Source organism: Calliphora vicina, chromosome 2, assembly GCF_958450345.1.
Source record: "Calliphora vicina chromosome 2, idCalVici1.1, whole genome shotgun sequence".
Lineage (NCBI taxonomy): Eukaryota > Metazoa > Arthropoda > Insecta > Diptera > Calliphoridae > Calliphora > Calliphora vicina.
Window position 1 is genome coordinate 75,141,842 of NC_088781.1, and position 16,513 is coordinate 75,158,354.

Consider the following 16,513-nt stretch of genomic DNA (forward strand, 5'->3'; position numbering starts at 1 on the left):
GAAAGAATTGAGTAAGTTGGAGCTACCAACAGCAGGTAACAAAGCAGAATTGCAGAAGAGGCTAATAGATGAATTCAAGCAGCGTGATATTGACATCGGAGCTTACGAATTCGAGTATAAGGAAGAAATGGAAGTTTCTACACGTTCAGCAACAAGCAGCATGGATTTAAGCACAATGTTTGCGGCTATGATGGAAAAGATGGAAGCGAAATTGAACAAAAATTCCAGAACCATCTTAGAAAAAACTCAAGTAAACAACGAGAAGCTGTTAGCTGAAGTTCAAGAAACTTCTAGAGTCAACAATGAGAAATTATTATTTGAAGTTAAGGCTGAAGTTCAAGAAACTTCTAGAGTCAACAATGAAAAATTATTAGCTGAAGTTCAAGTCAACAACGAGAAACTCCTAGCTGAAATGGAAGCGAAATTTCAAGAATCATCTAGAGTCACAGACGAGAAAATTCAGGAAATGTCTGAGGTTATTAACAGCAGAGTAGATGTCGTTGACAAAAAGGTGTCCGAATTAGAGAGCGGCCTAGAAAAACAATCCCAAGATGTTGATAATAAATTTCTCGATCTGGAAATGAAAATTAATAATCTTCAATGCCAAGACGGACAGGTGCGAATTATTTCAGAAACAGTGAGTAGAATAAAGGCTCCTAGTTTTGATGACAGCACACCATTTAATGTTTTCAAGTTCCAGTTTGATACAGTTGCCAAGAGAAATGTATGGAGTAATGAAGAAAGAGCTATAGAATTGATTTTGGCCTTGAAAGGGAACGCAGTAATAGTTCTTGAAAGCGTACCAGTAAGTAACAGAAATAGCTAATAGCAAAAACCTAATGAGACGCTACAAGACTTTGCGGCAGAAATCGAACGTTTGATGCAGCTTACATATCCAGACGAAAACCATCCGTTATTGGAGCATTTGAAGCTAGAGGCATTTGTGAATGGTATTCGCGATCCAGAGATAAAATATGCGGTATGTGCCACATCAAAGTCATCGCGCTGGTACAAGAAACTGCAAAGATAATTTCAAAGCCCCAGGTGTGTAATGTGCGGAAAATCGAGGTTGTCGTTGAAAATGATAGAAGTATAGTCAACGAATTAAAAGAATTAAAAGAGGCAGTTTTAAAGGCTTTAAGTAAGAGACAAACTAAAGCCAAAGTTAAATGTTATAACTGTGGAAAAATGGGTCACATTCAGCGAAACTGCAGAGCACCAAGAAAGCGAATCAGATATGTTTCACCATCAAGAAATAACCAGCTGGCGAATCATCAATTATTACAGGAGCCACCTTTAAAGCGAGCTAGCACTGAGGGACAGGATCTGACACCCACACCTAATGGCCCTACCATCTCCATATCAGTACTGCAGCAGGAAAATAACAATCTTACTGCTAGTGGGTACATCAACGGTCGGAAGCACATCCTTACTATGGACACGGGAGCGTCGCAGTCTATCATCAGAACAGATTTAGTAAAGAAATCGATGGAACCAATTTGCAATGTAAGTCTACGCACCGCTACTGGAGAGCCTGCCGCTGTCCATGGTAAAGTTAATGTAAAACTAACTATTGGTGGTATTAGCGTAAATCATGTCTTTGTTGTTGCCGATATTGTTGTTGCATTACTTTGGATATGGGACAAAAAGTCATGAATTGGCGAAATGTTAAAAAACCCCTTGACGTCGGATATGAGAGCAAGTCTCAAGTAAGAAAGTTAGTTTTTGTTGAGCACAAAAGGTTGCCACCGCGGTCAGAGGATTTGGTATGGGCCCGTGAGGAAGTGGAGGATTATGGTTTGTTGGTGTTGGAACCAGCGGATGTGAGAAGTGGCCATGTAACAATGGAGGCCCTCGTTGAACAGTGCAACGACGGAATGGTTCCTGTTGGAGTGCTTGGTCTGTCCCGCAGAGAAAAGATCACCAGGCCGGGTTCCAAGATGGGTGAAGGTGCTTCAGCAGAAAAAGAAATGCATGAACTCGTTCGGAGACGAATTAAAATGACAAATGACCAAATGAAAACCAGATATAGCTCACAACGTAATAAGGGTTTGTCATCCAAATTAATGAATCACTGCAAAGGACCACATAGGGTAATTAAGAAATTGGACGATGTGGTGTACAGAATACAGAAAGAAAAGAGCCCGAGATCTAAAATGAAGGTCGTACATCTAGAACGACTATCCGCCTATGGGAGAAGTGAATCTATGCCTATTCGGGACGAACAGGCTTAAGCGGGGGGCAGTGTTACGAAATTGTACTTGAATTCAAATATAACGATTTTAACTGCTGATTTAAAAGTAGCATAGTGCTTTCAAATAACAGTGCTGTAAAACTGTAACATATCTGTGGGCATTATTGGATGGGAGCTTTCAGTTGATTTGATCGTAAGTTGGCAACGCTGTATTCGATTTCGAGTATTCAGTTAAAGAACATTGTAGAAAGTACACCACAGATGGCGTATGTATTAGAAACCTCTAGACCAGTGATGTTCAAAAATAAAAATGAAGATGTATTGGTGAGAGAGCTACCCAGCAAACATAATGTCAAACACTTAAAATAATAACAAAATGAAGAAAGTTTAGATTTAGAATTTTTGTCAAATAAAACCAATTTATTAAATGAATGTAATTTAAATTTTAAGGAAATGAAAAAATATACATTGTAAGTCCGAAATTCTCTTAAATTTTGTATTTATTTTTGACTTTGTTTTATTGTGTTCAATTGTAATTGAAACGCGTGTGTTTGCTATGCTTCAAACAAAATCAACCAACAACAATGCTTAATAAATTTCTGAAAAAAATTGCGATAGTCCGTCACATGTGGTTTCTTCGCATTCTCAGCGATGAATGAACAAAAGTTTTTAAAAGAGCATAACAAATGTGTGTAAATTTTTCAAACAATTGTTGTATGGCGTGAACATCACTGCTCTAGACAGTTAAAGAGCCTTCTAGATGGTAATGCAGTGTTATAAATAGTGGCAGAGGTTGCAGTCGTGAGTGAGTTTATCAGAGACGCTTTTCGAATAAACATCTAAGTGCCTTAAAGTGTGTTGTGTTTTTCAAGTAAATTCGTGTACATTATAAATTGTGTCTGTAATTCTGAGAATTTATAAACGTGTATAATTATGTTGCTGTTGTACATTTTAAAGGAATAAAGAGTTGTTACAATTTTCAAACTACTGTCTATGTAAAACACGCTTACGGTCAAAATAGCCAACGAAAGTTGGTAAACTTGCAAGAAAAATGTTTATTGTTCTCTTAGGCAGTTTGGTAGTGATAATCAGCAAAATCTGTTCAGTGGAACCAGAGTTATGAAACAAAATCTAAGACAACCTAAAAAAAAATTGTTTTTGTTATTTGTGCAAATATATTGCAGATAATACCACCAAATTTTACACACGTTATTTTTATGTTAAAGGCACTAACTCTGGTAAAAATTATAAGAATCGGTTCATGATTTCTCCTAGCCTCCATACAAATTTCTTCCCGAAATATGGTTCTATGGTCTGTAAATTACTACCAAATTGCAGTATCCACACAAAATCCAGGAAAAATAATATTCGTGCATAAAAAAATCACAACACCAACTTATTTGTGGATCGGCCCATATTTTACCATAGCCCCCATATAAAGTTCACTTCCGAAAATCACTTAAATAAGCATAAATGTCTTATAAATATCGCTATTAAGTTGAAATTCGTCATAAATAGTCCCCATATATACCAAAATCGCTATACCTAATTCTATGAAGATCGGCTGATAATTGGTAATAGCTCCCATATAAGGACAACTTCCGAAAAACAAAATAACCTACATAAATATCTAAAAAATATCAATATCAAAACAAAATTTCACACAAATCTCTAATTTATATTTAGAAATTATACTGCAGGATTTTATGAATATCGGTCCATATTTGACCATAGCTCCCATATAAGGTCCAATTCCGAAAATCAGTTAAGTACTCATAAATACCTTTATCATGCTAAAATTCTACACAAATAATACTCATATACATAGAAATCACTGTATTTTACACAGATTGGACGATAATTGGTCATAGCTCCCCTATAAGGCCCATTTCCGAAAAATATATTAACCTTAATAAATATTTAAAACAAATCGATATTAAAATGAAATTACGCACAGATCAGTAATTTTTATCCAGAAATCATACTACTGGATTTTGTGAATATCGGTCCATATTTAACCATAGCTCCCATATAAGGTCCACTCCCGAAAATCACTAAAATCCTCATAAATTTCTTACAAATATAGTTATCAGGTTGAAATTCGAAACAAATTTGTTCAATATATACAAAAATCGATGTATAAAATTTTACGATGATAGGTCCAATAATTGGTTAAAGCTCCCATATAAGTCCAACAACCCAATATTTTGAAATTTGTCTAAATATATTTGTATAGCCTTTTTATACCCTACACCACCATAAGTGGTGAATGAGGGTATATAAAAGTTTGTCATTCCGTGTGTAACATTGAGAAATATTGATCTGAGACCCAACAAAGTATATATATTATTGATCCATATGAAATTCTAAGTCAATTGAGCTATGTCCGTCTGTCTGTCTGTGTAAAACACGCTCACGTCCAAAATAGACAAAGAAAATTGGTAAACTTGCAAGCAAAATGTTTATTGTTCTCCTAAGCAGTTTGGTATTGAAAATCAGCAAAATCGGTTCAGTGGAACCAGAGTTATGAACAAAATGTGAGACGACCGATCACTAATTTGTATCCAAGAATCGTACTACAAGATTTTTAAAATATTGGTCCATAATTAACCATATCTCCCACATAATGTCCACTTTTGATAATGGCGTTGTTTATATAAAATTGTACAAAAATAGCTCTCAAATACTTAGGTCCATAATAGGTCATAGCCTCCATATATTGAACCAAAATAGTACACCGATCAGTAATTTTTAAAATAATACTACTGAATTTTGTGAATATTGGTCCATATTTCGCAACAACTCCATTATAAATACATAAAAATCACGTTAAAATATTTTATGACAATCGACTCATAATAGGTCATAGCTACCATATAAGTCCCACAACCCAATAGCTTTAAATTTGTCTAAATATATTTGTATACCCTTTTTTATAATCTGTTTCTTCACTTGAGGTTAAAAAGGAAAAATGTTGATCCAAACGTATTATCTTATTATTAAGTATATAAATTATTAAATTTCATACGTTCCAATAGGAATTTCAATTATATTATGTACTTTTGAAATAAAATATTTTCTGCGTAAACTAGTATTTCTAACAATTGTTAAGTATATTATTCAGTTGTTATACCATCATATTTAGGTGGAGGGTATATAAGATTCGGCACGGCCGAATATAGTACTCTTACATGTTTTCATTAAAAACTAAATTTTCTAAAGGAAAATTGAATTTTACTACTTTAAATTTTTTTTCTTTCTTTATAAATTTGTCTGAAATTTCATAATATTGTATATTATACTAAACCTTTGGATATAGTTTGGTGAAATTATTAAATTTATTACAAAACGAAATATATAGTGAGATCTAATTTAATTCAACTGAACATCAAACAATTTTACTACCACTGTAGGATTTTTTTTCTATTAAATAATATTTTTTTGTTTTAATAAAACATTCTTTTCTAATTTATATATATATTTTAACTTTTGTTAAATATTGCTCTAGCAAATTTCTGAATTGAAACCATATCTACATACTTTGTTTTTTCTTGAGATTTTTATAATTTGTTGAACGTTGGTCACAATGGCAACAGACGGTACCTCTCCTCCAACTACAATACCACCACCTCTGCCTATAGCTTCGATTTCTGTAGAACCATCAGTATGTCATATTTGTAAACACTCAATGACTGAGGGCCAAGCATGTTTAATAATTAATGAATGTAGTCATGCTTTTCATAGGTCCTGTATAGAAGCGCATTTAGCTACATCATCTGAGTGTCCCATTTGTGAACGACACTGTCAATTATCCGAATTGAAGAAACTGATTATTCATCCAAAAGGTAGTTTAGCGAAAACTACATTTTCAAAGCCACGAGGTGCAATGGCAAAACACTATATTACAAGGAGTGTTAGCAAAAATGTTGGCCAAACCCCTTCTGATGTTAGTTTTAGTATGGAACTCAATGAAGATCCTAACCCTACCTCTGTGATCAATGTTCCTAATCCTATCGTTAATACAAACAGTAATATTGATTATCAAGAAATTAATCGAATGATTGAACAAAATCTATCGCGTCTTCTGGCTAATATGAATTTTACCTCTAATAATAACCCAGAAGTAGTTCAAAATTCTAATAGACCCGCTGGTATTTTCAACTCCAATAACAACTTGTTTGATCAACCTAATGTTAGTATTTTACATTCTCCACTTCGAGCAAATTCAGCGGCTAACTCCTATCATAGCACTAAAAATGCTGATAATATTTCTTTAATTATACAAAATTGGAATGTCAAATTTGATGGTACATCTAGTGAGTTAAATATTGAGGAATTTTTGTATAGGATAAGAACGTTAACTAAGGATTATTTTAATAATGATTTCTCTATTGTCTGCCGAAATTTGCATATACTGTTAACGGGTAAAGCTAGAGAGTGGTATTGACGATACCACAAAAGAGTACAAGTTATTGAATGGCAAGATTTCTGTGAAGCTATAAGATGTCAATACCGTGAATTCAAATCGTCCTTTGACATTAGGGAAGAAATACGTAATAGAAAACAGAAACCTGGGGAGACATTTGACTCTTTTTTTTGAAGCGGTTTCGACCATTATGGATAAATTACCAACTCCAATGTCTGAATTAGAATTGATTGAAATATTGGCAAGAAACCTACGTCCAGACATTAGGCAAGAGCTCTTGTACGTTCCAGTGCACTCTATTCCGCATTTGAGGAAATTAGTTCAAATGCGTGAGAATTTTTTAGCTGACGAGCACGTACGCAAAAACATGTATTCAAGATTGCCTATTCAAAATCCTTCTCGTCGTATAGCTGAATTAACGAACGAATCTATTGATGAAAATGCTTGTGGTATAACAGAATTCGATACCGATCTATCAGTCCATGCTGTCCAAAGTGCTGAGTTTACAGGAAAATTTTGGAACTATGAACAAATTGGCCACCATTGGCAGGATTGCCTTAAAGATAGAACCATATTCTGTTATAGATGTGGTGAAAAACAGGTTTATAAACCTAACTGTTCTAGATGTGCGGCAAAGAAACAAAATTTTACAAAAAACCTCAAGAATCCTTTTCCGAAGGAAAACATAACATCTAATGATAATCTTTACATAGACAAAAACTTCCCTGATACTGACTCATGCAACCCAAACAAATGTGACGATAAAATTAAACATGATTATGAATTTGGCAAAATTAAATTACTTGAACGCGAAAATTACGATGAAGGCAAACGTTTTTTAAAGAAAAATAATAATTATAAATCTGTTAGTGATTCAAATAAGATTATTTACCCTCGTTTACCTTATCATAGGCGTTGGCAATTGTATTGTGAAAAAAGAGATAAAATTTTCAATATTTCTACTATTTCTGAGCCTTTAAAAATAAAGCGAAAAAATCTACAGTTCATCTAAGAAAATATTTTAAAATTAAAAAGTTCTGTAGGAAATTTCTAATCTCTACTATAGTATCTGATGCTAAGGATATGAGATACTATGCAAAAGTGTCGTTTTTGAAATTTTCCGAATATGGCCTCTTAGATACGGGTGCTAATATAAGTTGCATAGGCTCATCATTAGCACAAAATGATTTTTCTAAATTTCCAAACTATAACAAATGTAAGTCATGCGTAAAAACAGCAGATGGCAAAAGTCAATCTGTTATAGGATGGTTAGATGCAGATAATTTCTTTAAAAATAGTACTAAAACAATAAAATTATTCATAATACCATCTATTTCCCAGTGACTAATTTTGGGACTAGACTTTTGGAAGTCATTTAACTTATGTCCAGACTTAATTGGCTCATCAAATATTATTATTTTAAAAACTCCGTCTAATAGTCCTTCCGAATTGAATAGTATGTCCGATGTTTTGACCGATTTCTCAAAAACTTCCATTCCCATTGAAGCAAACTCTTTTCCCCTTGACAATGACCAAAAGTAGCAACTTGACTCGATAATTAGACTGTTTCCTAACTTTGATAAAAACGGTCTAGGTAGAACAAAGTTAATAGAACATAGAATTGATGTGGGTAACGCTTCTCCTGTGAAACAACGATTTTACTCCGTATCCCCAGCAGTTGAGAAGCTCATGTTTGGCGAAATTGACAGGATGCTAGCTCTAGGGGTCATTGAACCATTTTCGTCCCCTTGGAGCTCGCCAATGAGGCTAGTTGTCAAACCTAACAAGGTACGTTTATGCCTGGACGCCAGAAAGTTGAATTTGGTAACAAAGAAAGACGCGTTACCAAATATTAGTGGCATCTTTGCAAGGCTCCCAAAAGCAAATATCATCTCCAAACTAGACCTGAAAGACGCCTACTGGCAAATTGGTTTGGATGAAGCTTCAAAACCTTTAACGGCCTTTACGGTCCCTGGGAGACCGTTGTATCAGTTTGTGGTGATGCCGTTCGGGTTATGTAACGCCCCACAAACCATGTGTAGACTTATCGACGAACTTATACCCCCAGATCTCAAGAACAGTGTTTTTGGTTATTTAGACGATCTTGTAATAGTTTCTGAGGATTTTGAGTCACACATAGAGGTTTTGATAAGAATAGCATCACATTTTAAGAGAGCAAACTTGACTTTAAATGTTGCAAAGAGCAAATTTTGTGTAACAAAGACAAATTATCTAGGTTTTGAAATAGGAGACGGAGATATAACAACAGATCCCGAAAAAATTAGTGCAATAGTCAAGTGGCCTGTTCCTAAAAATCTCAAACAAGTGAGAGGATTCCTTGGATTGGCGGGATGGTATCGCAGATTCATCGAAAACTTTTCGACAGAGGTGTGTCCCATTACTAATGTTTTATCCACAATGAAGAAGTTCACGTGGACACCTGAGGCTCAAGAAGCATTTGTACGAGTTAAACATCTGTTGACAACCGCTCCTGTATTGACAAATCCGGACTTTTCGAAAAAGTTTTTCCTGCATTGTGACGCGAGTGATTATGGCATTGGCGCAGTTCTGGTGCAATTGGATGCTGAATGAGAAGAAAAGCCCATTGCATACATGAGTAAAAAGCTTAACGCAGCGCAGCGCAGCGTAATTACTCCGTCACAGAGCGGGAATGCTTGGCAGCTCTGGAAGCCATCAAAAAGTTCCGCTGCTATTTAGAAATGCAGGAGTTTGACTACTCTGGTTGATGAAACAACCAGATCTAAGTGGACGATTAGCCCGATGGGTTTTTAAATTACAACCTTACAAATTCTCTATAAGACACCGAAAAGGGAAAGACAATATCGTGCCTGACGCCTTATCCAGAATACCTAATGACACAATCAATGCCTTGGAATTAGTTGAACCGGAAGTCGATTTAAACTCACCCTACTTTGAAGATCCAGAATATAAAGATTTACAAACAAAAATAACACAACATCAAAGTAAATATCCGGATGTGAAAGTAGAAGATAAGTACGTATATTAGGGTGACCCCAAAATTAAAGTTGCGGATGTTCCCGCCTAAAATGAAAATTTGATTCATTCTAGGACTACGTTTTGAATTTTTCGTCCTGGGGTCAATATTTGGCGAGCTGGATCGAAGGATAAAAAGGTCCTTTTTGAGGTTTTTTACATTTTTTCCATATTTCTTCCAAAGAAGGTATATGTAAATTTGGTATCATATGAAAGGTCTTTGAGAGACGCATTCAATTGGTTATAAGAAATTTAAAAAAAAAATATTTAATTTAAAAATTTTAAAAATTTTCGACAAAATTTTATTTTTTTTTATTTTTTTCATAGAATTTATTCAAATACATTGTTCAGAATTGAACACGGGTTTATTTAAGTATATTTTATCTCAAGTATGGGAAAATAAATATCATAAATCATAAGTAAAAGTGCATGGGTTAAGTCATAAAAAACTGTTCGATTAGTTTACTTGTATTACAAATAAATGTTTATCACTTAGTTTTTATGTCAACCCCAAGTAGCGATAAGAATACTAGTTGTAAGAGGCACATCAATTCTTTTGTTTATGTAATGCATAGACAATTAAGTGAGAGTTAAAAATAGGCAATAAAATATATTCTTATCACTAGTGCTCTTGTTACCCCACGCTGTGATGGAAATATTACATTGATAAGGTTTAAAGTACACAAGAGTACTTGAGATCTTATATTAGTTCTAGTTAACTTTAAGATTTTTATGTTTAGCTCTTAAGAAGTAAAATTAAATAAATATTTTAATGTCCTACAAACATTCAAAAAGTAAAGACTTGTCTGTTTCTACAAGAATTTTACATTTGGTCCTTCGAACGCAAGAAAAACCAGCGGAAAAATTAAAAAATTAAATAAAAATATATATATAAATAATAATTTAAAAAAAGCTCAGAAAGAGATAACAAATGAAGTCACCACTATTTTATCAAAGATAGAAAACACTGAAGTTCGGAGTGCATCAATTGCACATTACGAAAACCACGTGGAGAGCTTAGAATTTCAATTTCTAAATAACGACAGCAAGCTCCAGAAGTTAGGAAGAACGTCTGAAGACTACTTCCAGAACAAGTTCTTTGAGTCAGGAGTAAAGCTATTTGAACTGTGCAGAGCTGCGATGCAGAGGTATGGCCAAACTTCTGCAGATGCTGTATTGGCGACGGAAAAAGAGGAAGATCTAAAAACTACTGTGAAAAAATCTGTAGAATCCATGAGTATATCCCTAAAGGAGGAAATAATGGAAACCCTGAGTAATGGAATGATGGAAAAAATGGAGTTGATGGTGCAAAAATTTCTGCATCAATTAAAACCAATCCATCAGGGAAGTGCTCCACAAGAGCAAGACAACTCTGTAAAAGAGTTAAAAAGTGCTCCAAGAGTGCCAGAAAATGCTCCAAGAGAGCTGGAAAGTGATCCAGAAAAAGATCCAAAAGAGCAGACACAACAGTATGAAGAATCCGGCATAAACAATGAAAAAGAAGAGGTGACGTCGAACCTCTTAATACAATTTCGTAGAGAAATAAGAAAATTGGAGGAATGTTTATCTGACATTAAAGCAGAAAACATTCTGATTTTGGAACATAAAAAAAGTTCCTGGGAAAAAATCATGGTGGATATTAAACAAATCCATCGCGAACTTGTGGTCAATCACTCAGTTAAATGTGATATTGATGAAGAGCTGGAGTTGATTGACAGGCAGTATGCAGAAGCGGTAACATTGGTATTAATGAAAATATTCACGATGCAGGAAGAGAAGAAAGCAGTGGCATTGGAAACAATAAAAATACCAATGTTCAATGGAGATGTGGAAGAATGGTGCTCATTTCGCAACATGTTCAACCGGTTTGTGCATATGAGCAAACTTCCAGCTGTGGAGAAGCTAGGGTTAAAAACTCATGTCAGAGGAGAAGCTCTGAAAATTATACAGAATCTTCCAATTACGGAAAACAACTATATTGCAGCCTGGGAGATTTTAAACCAGAGGTATGGTAATAAAAGAATTTTGTTTACTAAGTTGGTCGATAAAATATTAGACCAACCAAGTACAAATACAATGTCAGCAAGCAGCCTGAGGAATTTGCTGAACATTACCAATGAAAGTATTCAGGCGCTAAAGGCGATGAAGATGCTGACCCAATACTCGCAAGAATAATTATAAGAAAACTTGATAAAGAAGGGCTCATGTTATATGAGCAAAATACTCGAAAATCAAAAGAAATTCAAATTCTGGGAGATGTTATGCAATTTATAGAATTGCAATGTGAAGCATTGGAGGCATCTACAACTAAAAAATTCAACAATATGGATAACCACAAAAAACAACAATTTCGAGCAACGGTACTCTCAACAGAAAATAGTTATTGCAACTATTGTAAAGTAAGCGGCCATAAAATCCGAGAGTGTACAAAATTCATTGCATTAACAGTGGAAAATCGTAATTCCTGGGTTCGTGGAGGAAAAATTTGTAACATCTGCCTAAACCACAGGATGGATAAGAGATGCTTCCAAAAAACGAAATGCCAACAATGCGGCAAAATGCATAACACACTTTTACATATCAATTTTGTAAAATCAACAGGAACAGCAGCCAATAATACTGTTAGTTCCATGAGTACACATTCACCAGCGAATGTGTTACTTTCTACGGCACAAGTGAAAGTGCAGTCTCTGCATGGCGAATATGTAGTTCTAAGAGCTTTAATAGACCATTGTTCCCAGGTAACAACAGTGTCAGAGGAAGCATCAATAATTTCGTGTTAGCAGATCCATCATTAAATAAATCAGATCGTATTGATATCGTGATTGGAATGGATATCATAACCAACATTATTGAAGATGGCATATATAAAAGAGATGGTATTTTGGCTCAATCCACAATCTTTGGATGGATTTTATCAGGTGTCATACATAAAAAGGAGAATCCTAGAAAAGTTATAGTAGCAGTTACGAACTTGGAGCGATTTTGGGAGCTGGAAGAACTACCTACAAATTCCGAAGACTACGAAGAAGATAAACTATGTTTAGACCTCTTCAAGGAAACCACCGAAGTAGACGGTGACAATAGAATTGTAGTTAATCTACCTATTAAAAAGGATGACAATGAACTTGGTGACTCCAGAAAACAGGCGCTAGCAAGACTTCTATCACTGGAAAGAAAACTAGAAGCAAATCCAAAGTTGAAGGAAGACTACCATAAATTCATGAAGGAGTATCTACAGCTTGGTCATATGGAGAAAGTAAATATAGCGAACAGTGGTAAATATTATTTACCTCACCAAGCAGTTATAAGAGAAGGCAGTCTGACTACAAAATTGAGAGTAGTGTTCGACGCATCCGCAAAGACGTCAAATGGAAAAAGCCTAAATGATGTCATGCATATCGGTCCTAGGCTACAAAATGACATCTTTGATATTCTTACCAAATGGAGGCTGTGGAAGTTCGTAATTATAGCAGATGTTGAGAAAAACTGGTGTAGTAGATAAAAATAGCAGAATATCAAGTTTGTTTCCATTTATAGATCAGAATGGAATTATTCGTGTCGGTGGTAGATTGCAAAATTCAAAGTTACCATTTAATCAACAACATCCGATAATGTTGCGAAAATCTCTTCTGGCATCTTTACTTATAGAAAAAACGCATATTTCAACGTTACATGGTGGTAACAGGTTAGTTGAAGCAACACTAAGGCGTAAATATTGGATTCTTGATATGAAAAACTCTATTAAGAAATGTATAAGAAGCTGTTCAAAGTGCATTCGATATAGCCAAGAACGAGCAAAACAACTTATGGGCAATCTTCCAGAGTCTCGTGTGTCAGTATCAGCCCCATTTCAACATGTCGGAGTAGATTATGCTGGTCCTATACACATGAAGTTTTCAAAAGGTAGAGGACAGAAATCATACAAAGCGTATATAGCTGTTTTTGTCTGCATGACGACAAAGGCGATCCACTTAGAAGCAGTCAGCGATCTGACATCAGAAGCATTTCTAGCCGCCTTAAGACGATTTTTTGGAAGAAGGGGTGTCAGTTCCGATATTTACTCGGATAACGGAACAAACTTTGTTGGCGCAGATAAAAAATTATGTAATGATTTTAAAGCTGCAGTTCGTAATAATCAGACGGTTATTCCTATACTTGCGATGCAAAAAATTCGGTGGCATTTTATTCCCCCGGCAGCTCCTCATTTTGGAGGAATCTGGGAAGCTGGCGTCAAGTCAGTTAAGTTCCATTTGAAAAGAACCATTGGGGAAGCCAAACTTACATATGAGGAAATGAGCACTCTTCTAATACAAATTGAAGCAGTGTTGAATTCGAGACCTTTAGTTGCTATAAACAGTAATGATGATGATCAAATGGATACCTTAACTCCTGGCCATTTTTTAATTGGACGACCACTGAATGCCTGTCCTGAACATGTTGAAGAAACTCATGTAAGTTCCCTAAATAGGTGGAAGTTAATCCAAAAACTAAGAAAAGATTTTTGGATCAGATGGAAAAATGAGTACCTTACGACTCTACAACAAAGATACAAATGGAAGTTTCCGTCAGAGAATTTGAAAGAAGGTAGTGTTGTACTAATTAAAGATGATAATACACATCCAGCTAGTTGGCCACTTGCGAGAGTTGCAGAAATACATAGCGGCAAAGATGGCAAAGTTAGAGTCGCAACGTTGAAGCTAGCAAATAACACATTGAAAAGGCCTATTAATAAATTGTGTCCATTAGTATGTTCAGATACAAATGATGAGAATTCGTCACCGTTAAAAAGCCACTATACGAAGATGAAAGACCCGGAGAAGAAGAATTTATATTGGTTACAACTGATGCTGACGGTATTGATGTTATTGAAACCAGTTAAGACATTACCAATTAACAAAAATAACGCTGTTTCAATAACCAATCTATCGACAAACACGGCGCTTTATCTCGACAAGGTTGGACAACTAAACGCTATAAATTCGAAGTGGAATATTGTAGTATACTACGACTTATCTCTGTATTACCAAGAGCTTGAACGGATTGGTAAACTGATGGTGAAAATAAGAGAAGAATGTCCAAAATTAAGTTTATTTAAGGACTCCTGTGAAATGGTGATGACAGTGATGGAGAGGAGATATAAACTTCTTGATCAAAATAATGAGCTGCTCATTAGCAAACCCCGGAAGAAAAGAGCACCATTTGAGTTTGTGGGTTCTATTTATCACGTCCTCTTTGGAATGATGGACGCAGACGATCGAGAGCAGATGGAGGAAAATATGAAAAATATTTTCAGTAATCAAGAAGATTTAAATAAATTAATTAAATAACAAACATCTATTATTGATTCGACGTTGAATGTCATGAAAAAGACAACAGAAGATGTTAATGTCAACTTTAAACAAATGTACGGTCAACTGAAGCTATTCTATGATCAAACAAAAAATTAAACCAGTGCAGAGCGGTTAACCTTGCTATTTTCCATATTGGCCACACAATTGAATTTGATGGTTGATGAGTGCCAAAAGATACAATCTTCAGTTATAAATATGTTGATTGATATCAACCATGGACATATAAATACCGACCTGTTAACACCAACACAACTGCAGAAAGAAATATTGCATATAGAAAATGTTTTGCCTAATAACCTGATTCTTCCTGGAAAGGAATGTGGTACTGAACTCAAAGAGGTATACCATGGGATGAAGGCGAAGGGCACCATTATTGATAACCGACTCGTGGTTCAGTTGGAAGTACCATTAATCCAGATGCATAATTCCGAAGTATATAAATTAATCACACTTCCTGTAGACGTCAACAATAGCGCCGTTATGCCAAGAGTAGAAGATGATTACATAGTTTATAATTTTGCATCTAATATGTACTTTCTAATGTCACAAGCGAAACTAAATAAGTGCGATAAAAATCTTCAAGGTCAATACAATTGCATCGGAAATATACCCTGGAAGCCAGCCATAGAACGATCTTGTGAAGTATCGGCGTTAAAACAATCCCGGCATGCTGAATGTACATTCGAAGCGGTACCAAGGAAAAGCGTTTGGGAGCAGCTGTCTTCAGAGAACAATTGGATATTTTCAGTATTTGACAATGGGGTTTTAACAGTGGATTGCGGTCAGGATAATAGAAGCTGGATTACATTGCCACCAAAAGGCATATTAAAACTATCAGAAGGATGTACTGCTACATATGAAGGAATAACCATGTCAGCTTCACAACGCTTGGAGTCGGAAGTAAATTCTGTTATTCAGGCGTCAACATGGGGCATAGATCCGGAAGAAATTGAAGCGAAATTGGTCAAACCATTTGATGTTACTATTATTAACAACACCAAAGACATCGATTATCTTAGAAGGGAAGTCCTGAATATGAAGGAGACAAAAATCGAACTTAAGAGACTGCAATTTCACACGATATCCGGACATACATCTCTACTATTAATTATTGTTCTTATATTTATATTGATTTGTTTAATTATTAAGCACAAATGTAGTAAAACAGAAGTAGTTAAAATAGATTTTTCTACACCATTACCATTGCGGGCCCGGCAGAATGTTCAGAATTGAACACGGGTTTATTTAAGTATATTTTATCTCAAGTATGGGAAAATAAATATCATAAATCATAAGTAAAAGTGCATGGGTTAAGTCATAAAAAACTGTTCGATTAGTTTACTTGTATTACAAATAAATGTTTATCACTTAGTTTTTATGTCAACCCCAAGTAGCGATAAGAATACTAGTTGTAAGAGGCACATCAATTCTTTTGTTTATGTAATGCATAGACAATTAAGTGAGAGTTAAAAATAGGCAATAAAATATATTCTTATCACTAGTGCTCTTGTTACCCCACGCTGT

At 35.0% G+C, this 16,513-nt stretch overlaps 2 protein-coding genes across 2 annotated transcripts; both read left to right on the forward strand.

Moving 5' to 3' along the window:
- Window positions 1-12,465: 12,465 nt before the first annotated feature.
- On the forward strand, window positions 12,466-13,140 carry LOC135950567 (uncharacterized). The gene has a single exon (XM_065500103.1). The coding sequence runs from the start codon at window positions 12,466-12,468 to the stop codon at window positions 13,138-13,140; it is 675 nt and encodes a 224-aa protein (XP_065356175.1).
- Window positions 13,141-15,406: 2,266 nt separating this feature from the next.
- Window positions 15,407-16,222, forward strand: LOC135950568 (uncharacterized). The gene has a single exon (XM_065500104.1). The coding sequence runs from the start codon at window positions 15,407-15,409 to the stop codon at window positions 16,220-16,222; it is 816 nt and encodes a 271-aa protein (XP_065356176.1).
- Window positions 16,223-16,513: the final 291 nt, after the last annotated feature.

Bases quoted from the DNA above. Each gene is read 5' to 3' on its own strand.
- LOC135950567 (XM_065500103.1), top strand. From the start codon at position 12,466: ATGGATATCATAACCAACATTATTGAAGATGGCATATATAAAAGAGAT.
- LOC135950568 (XM_065500104.1), top strand. From the start codon at position 15,407: ATGCATAATTCCGAAGTATATAAATTAATCACACTTCCTGTAGACGTC.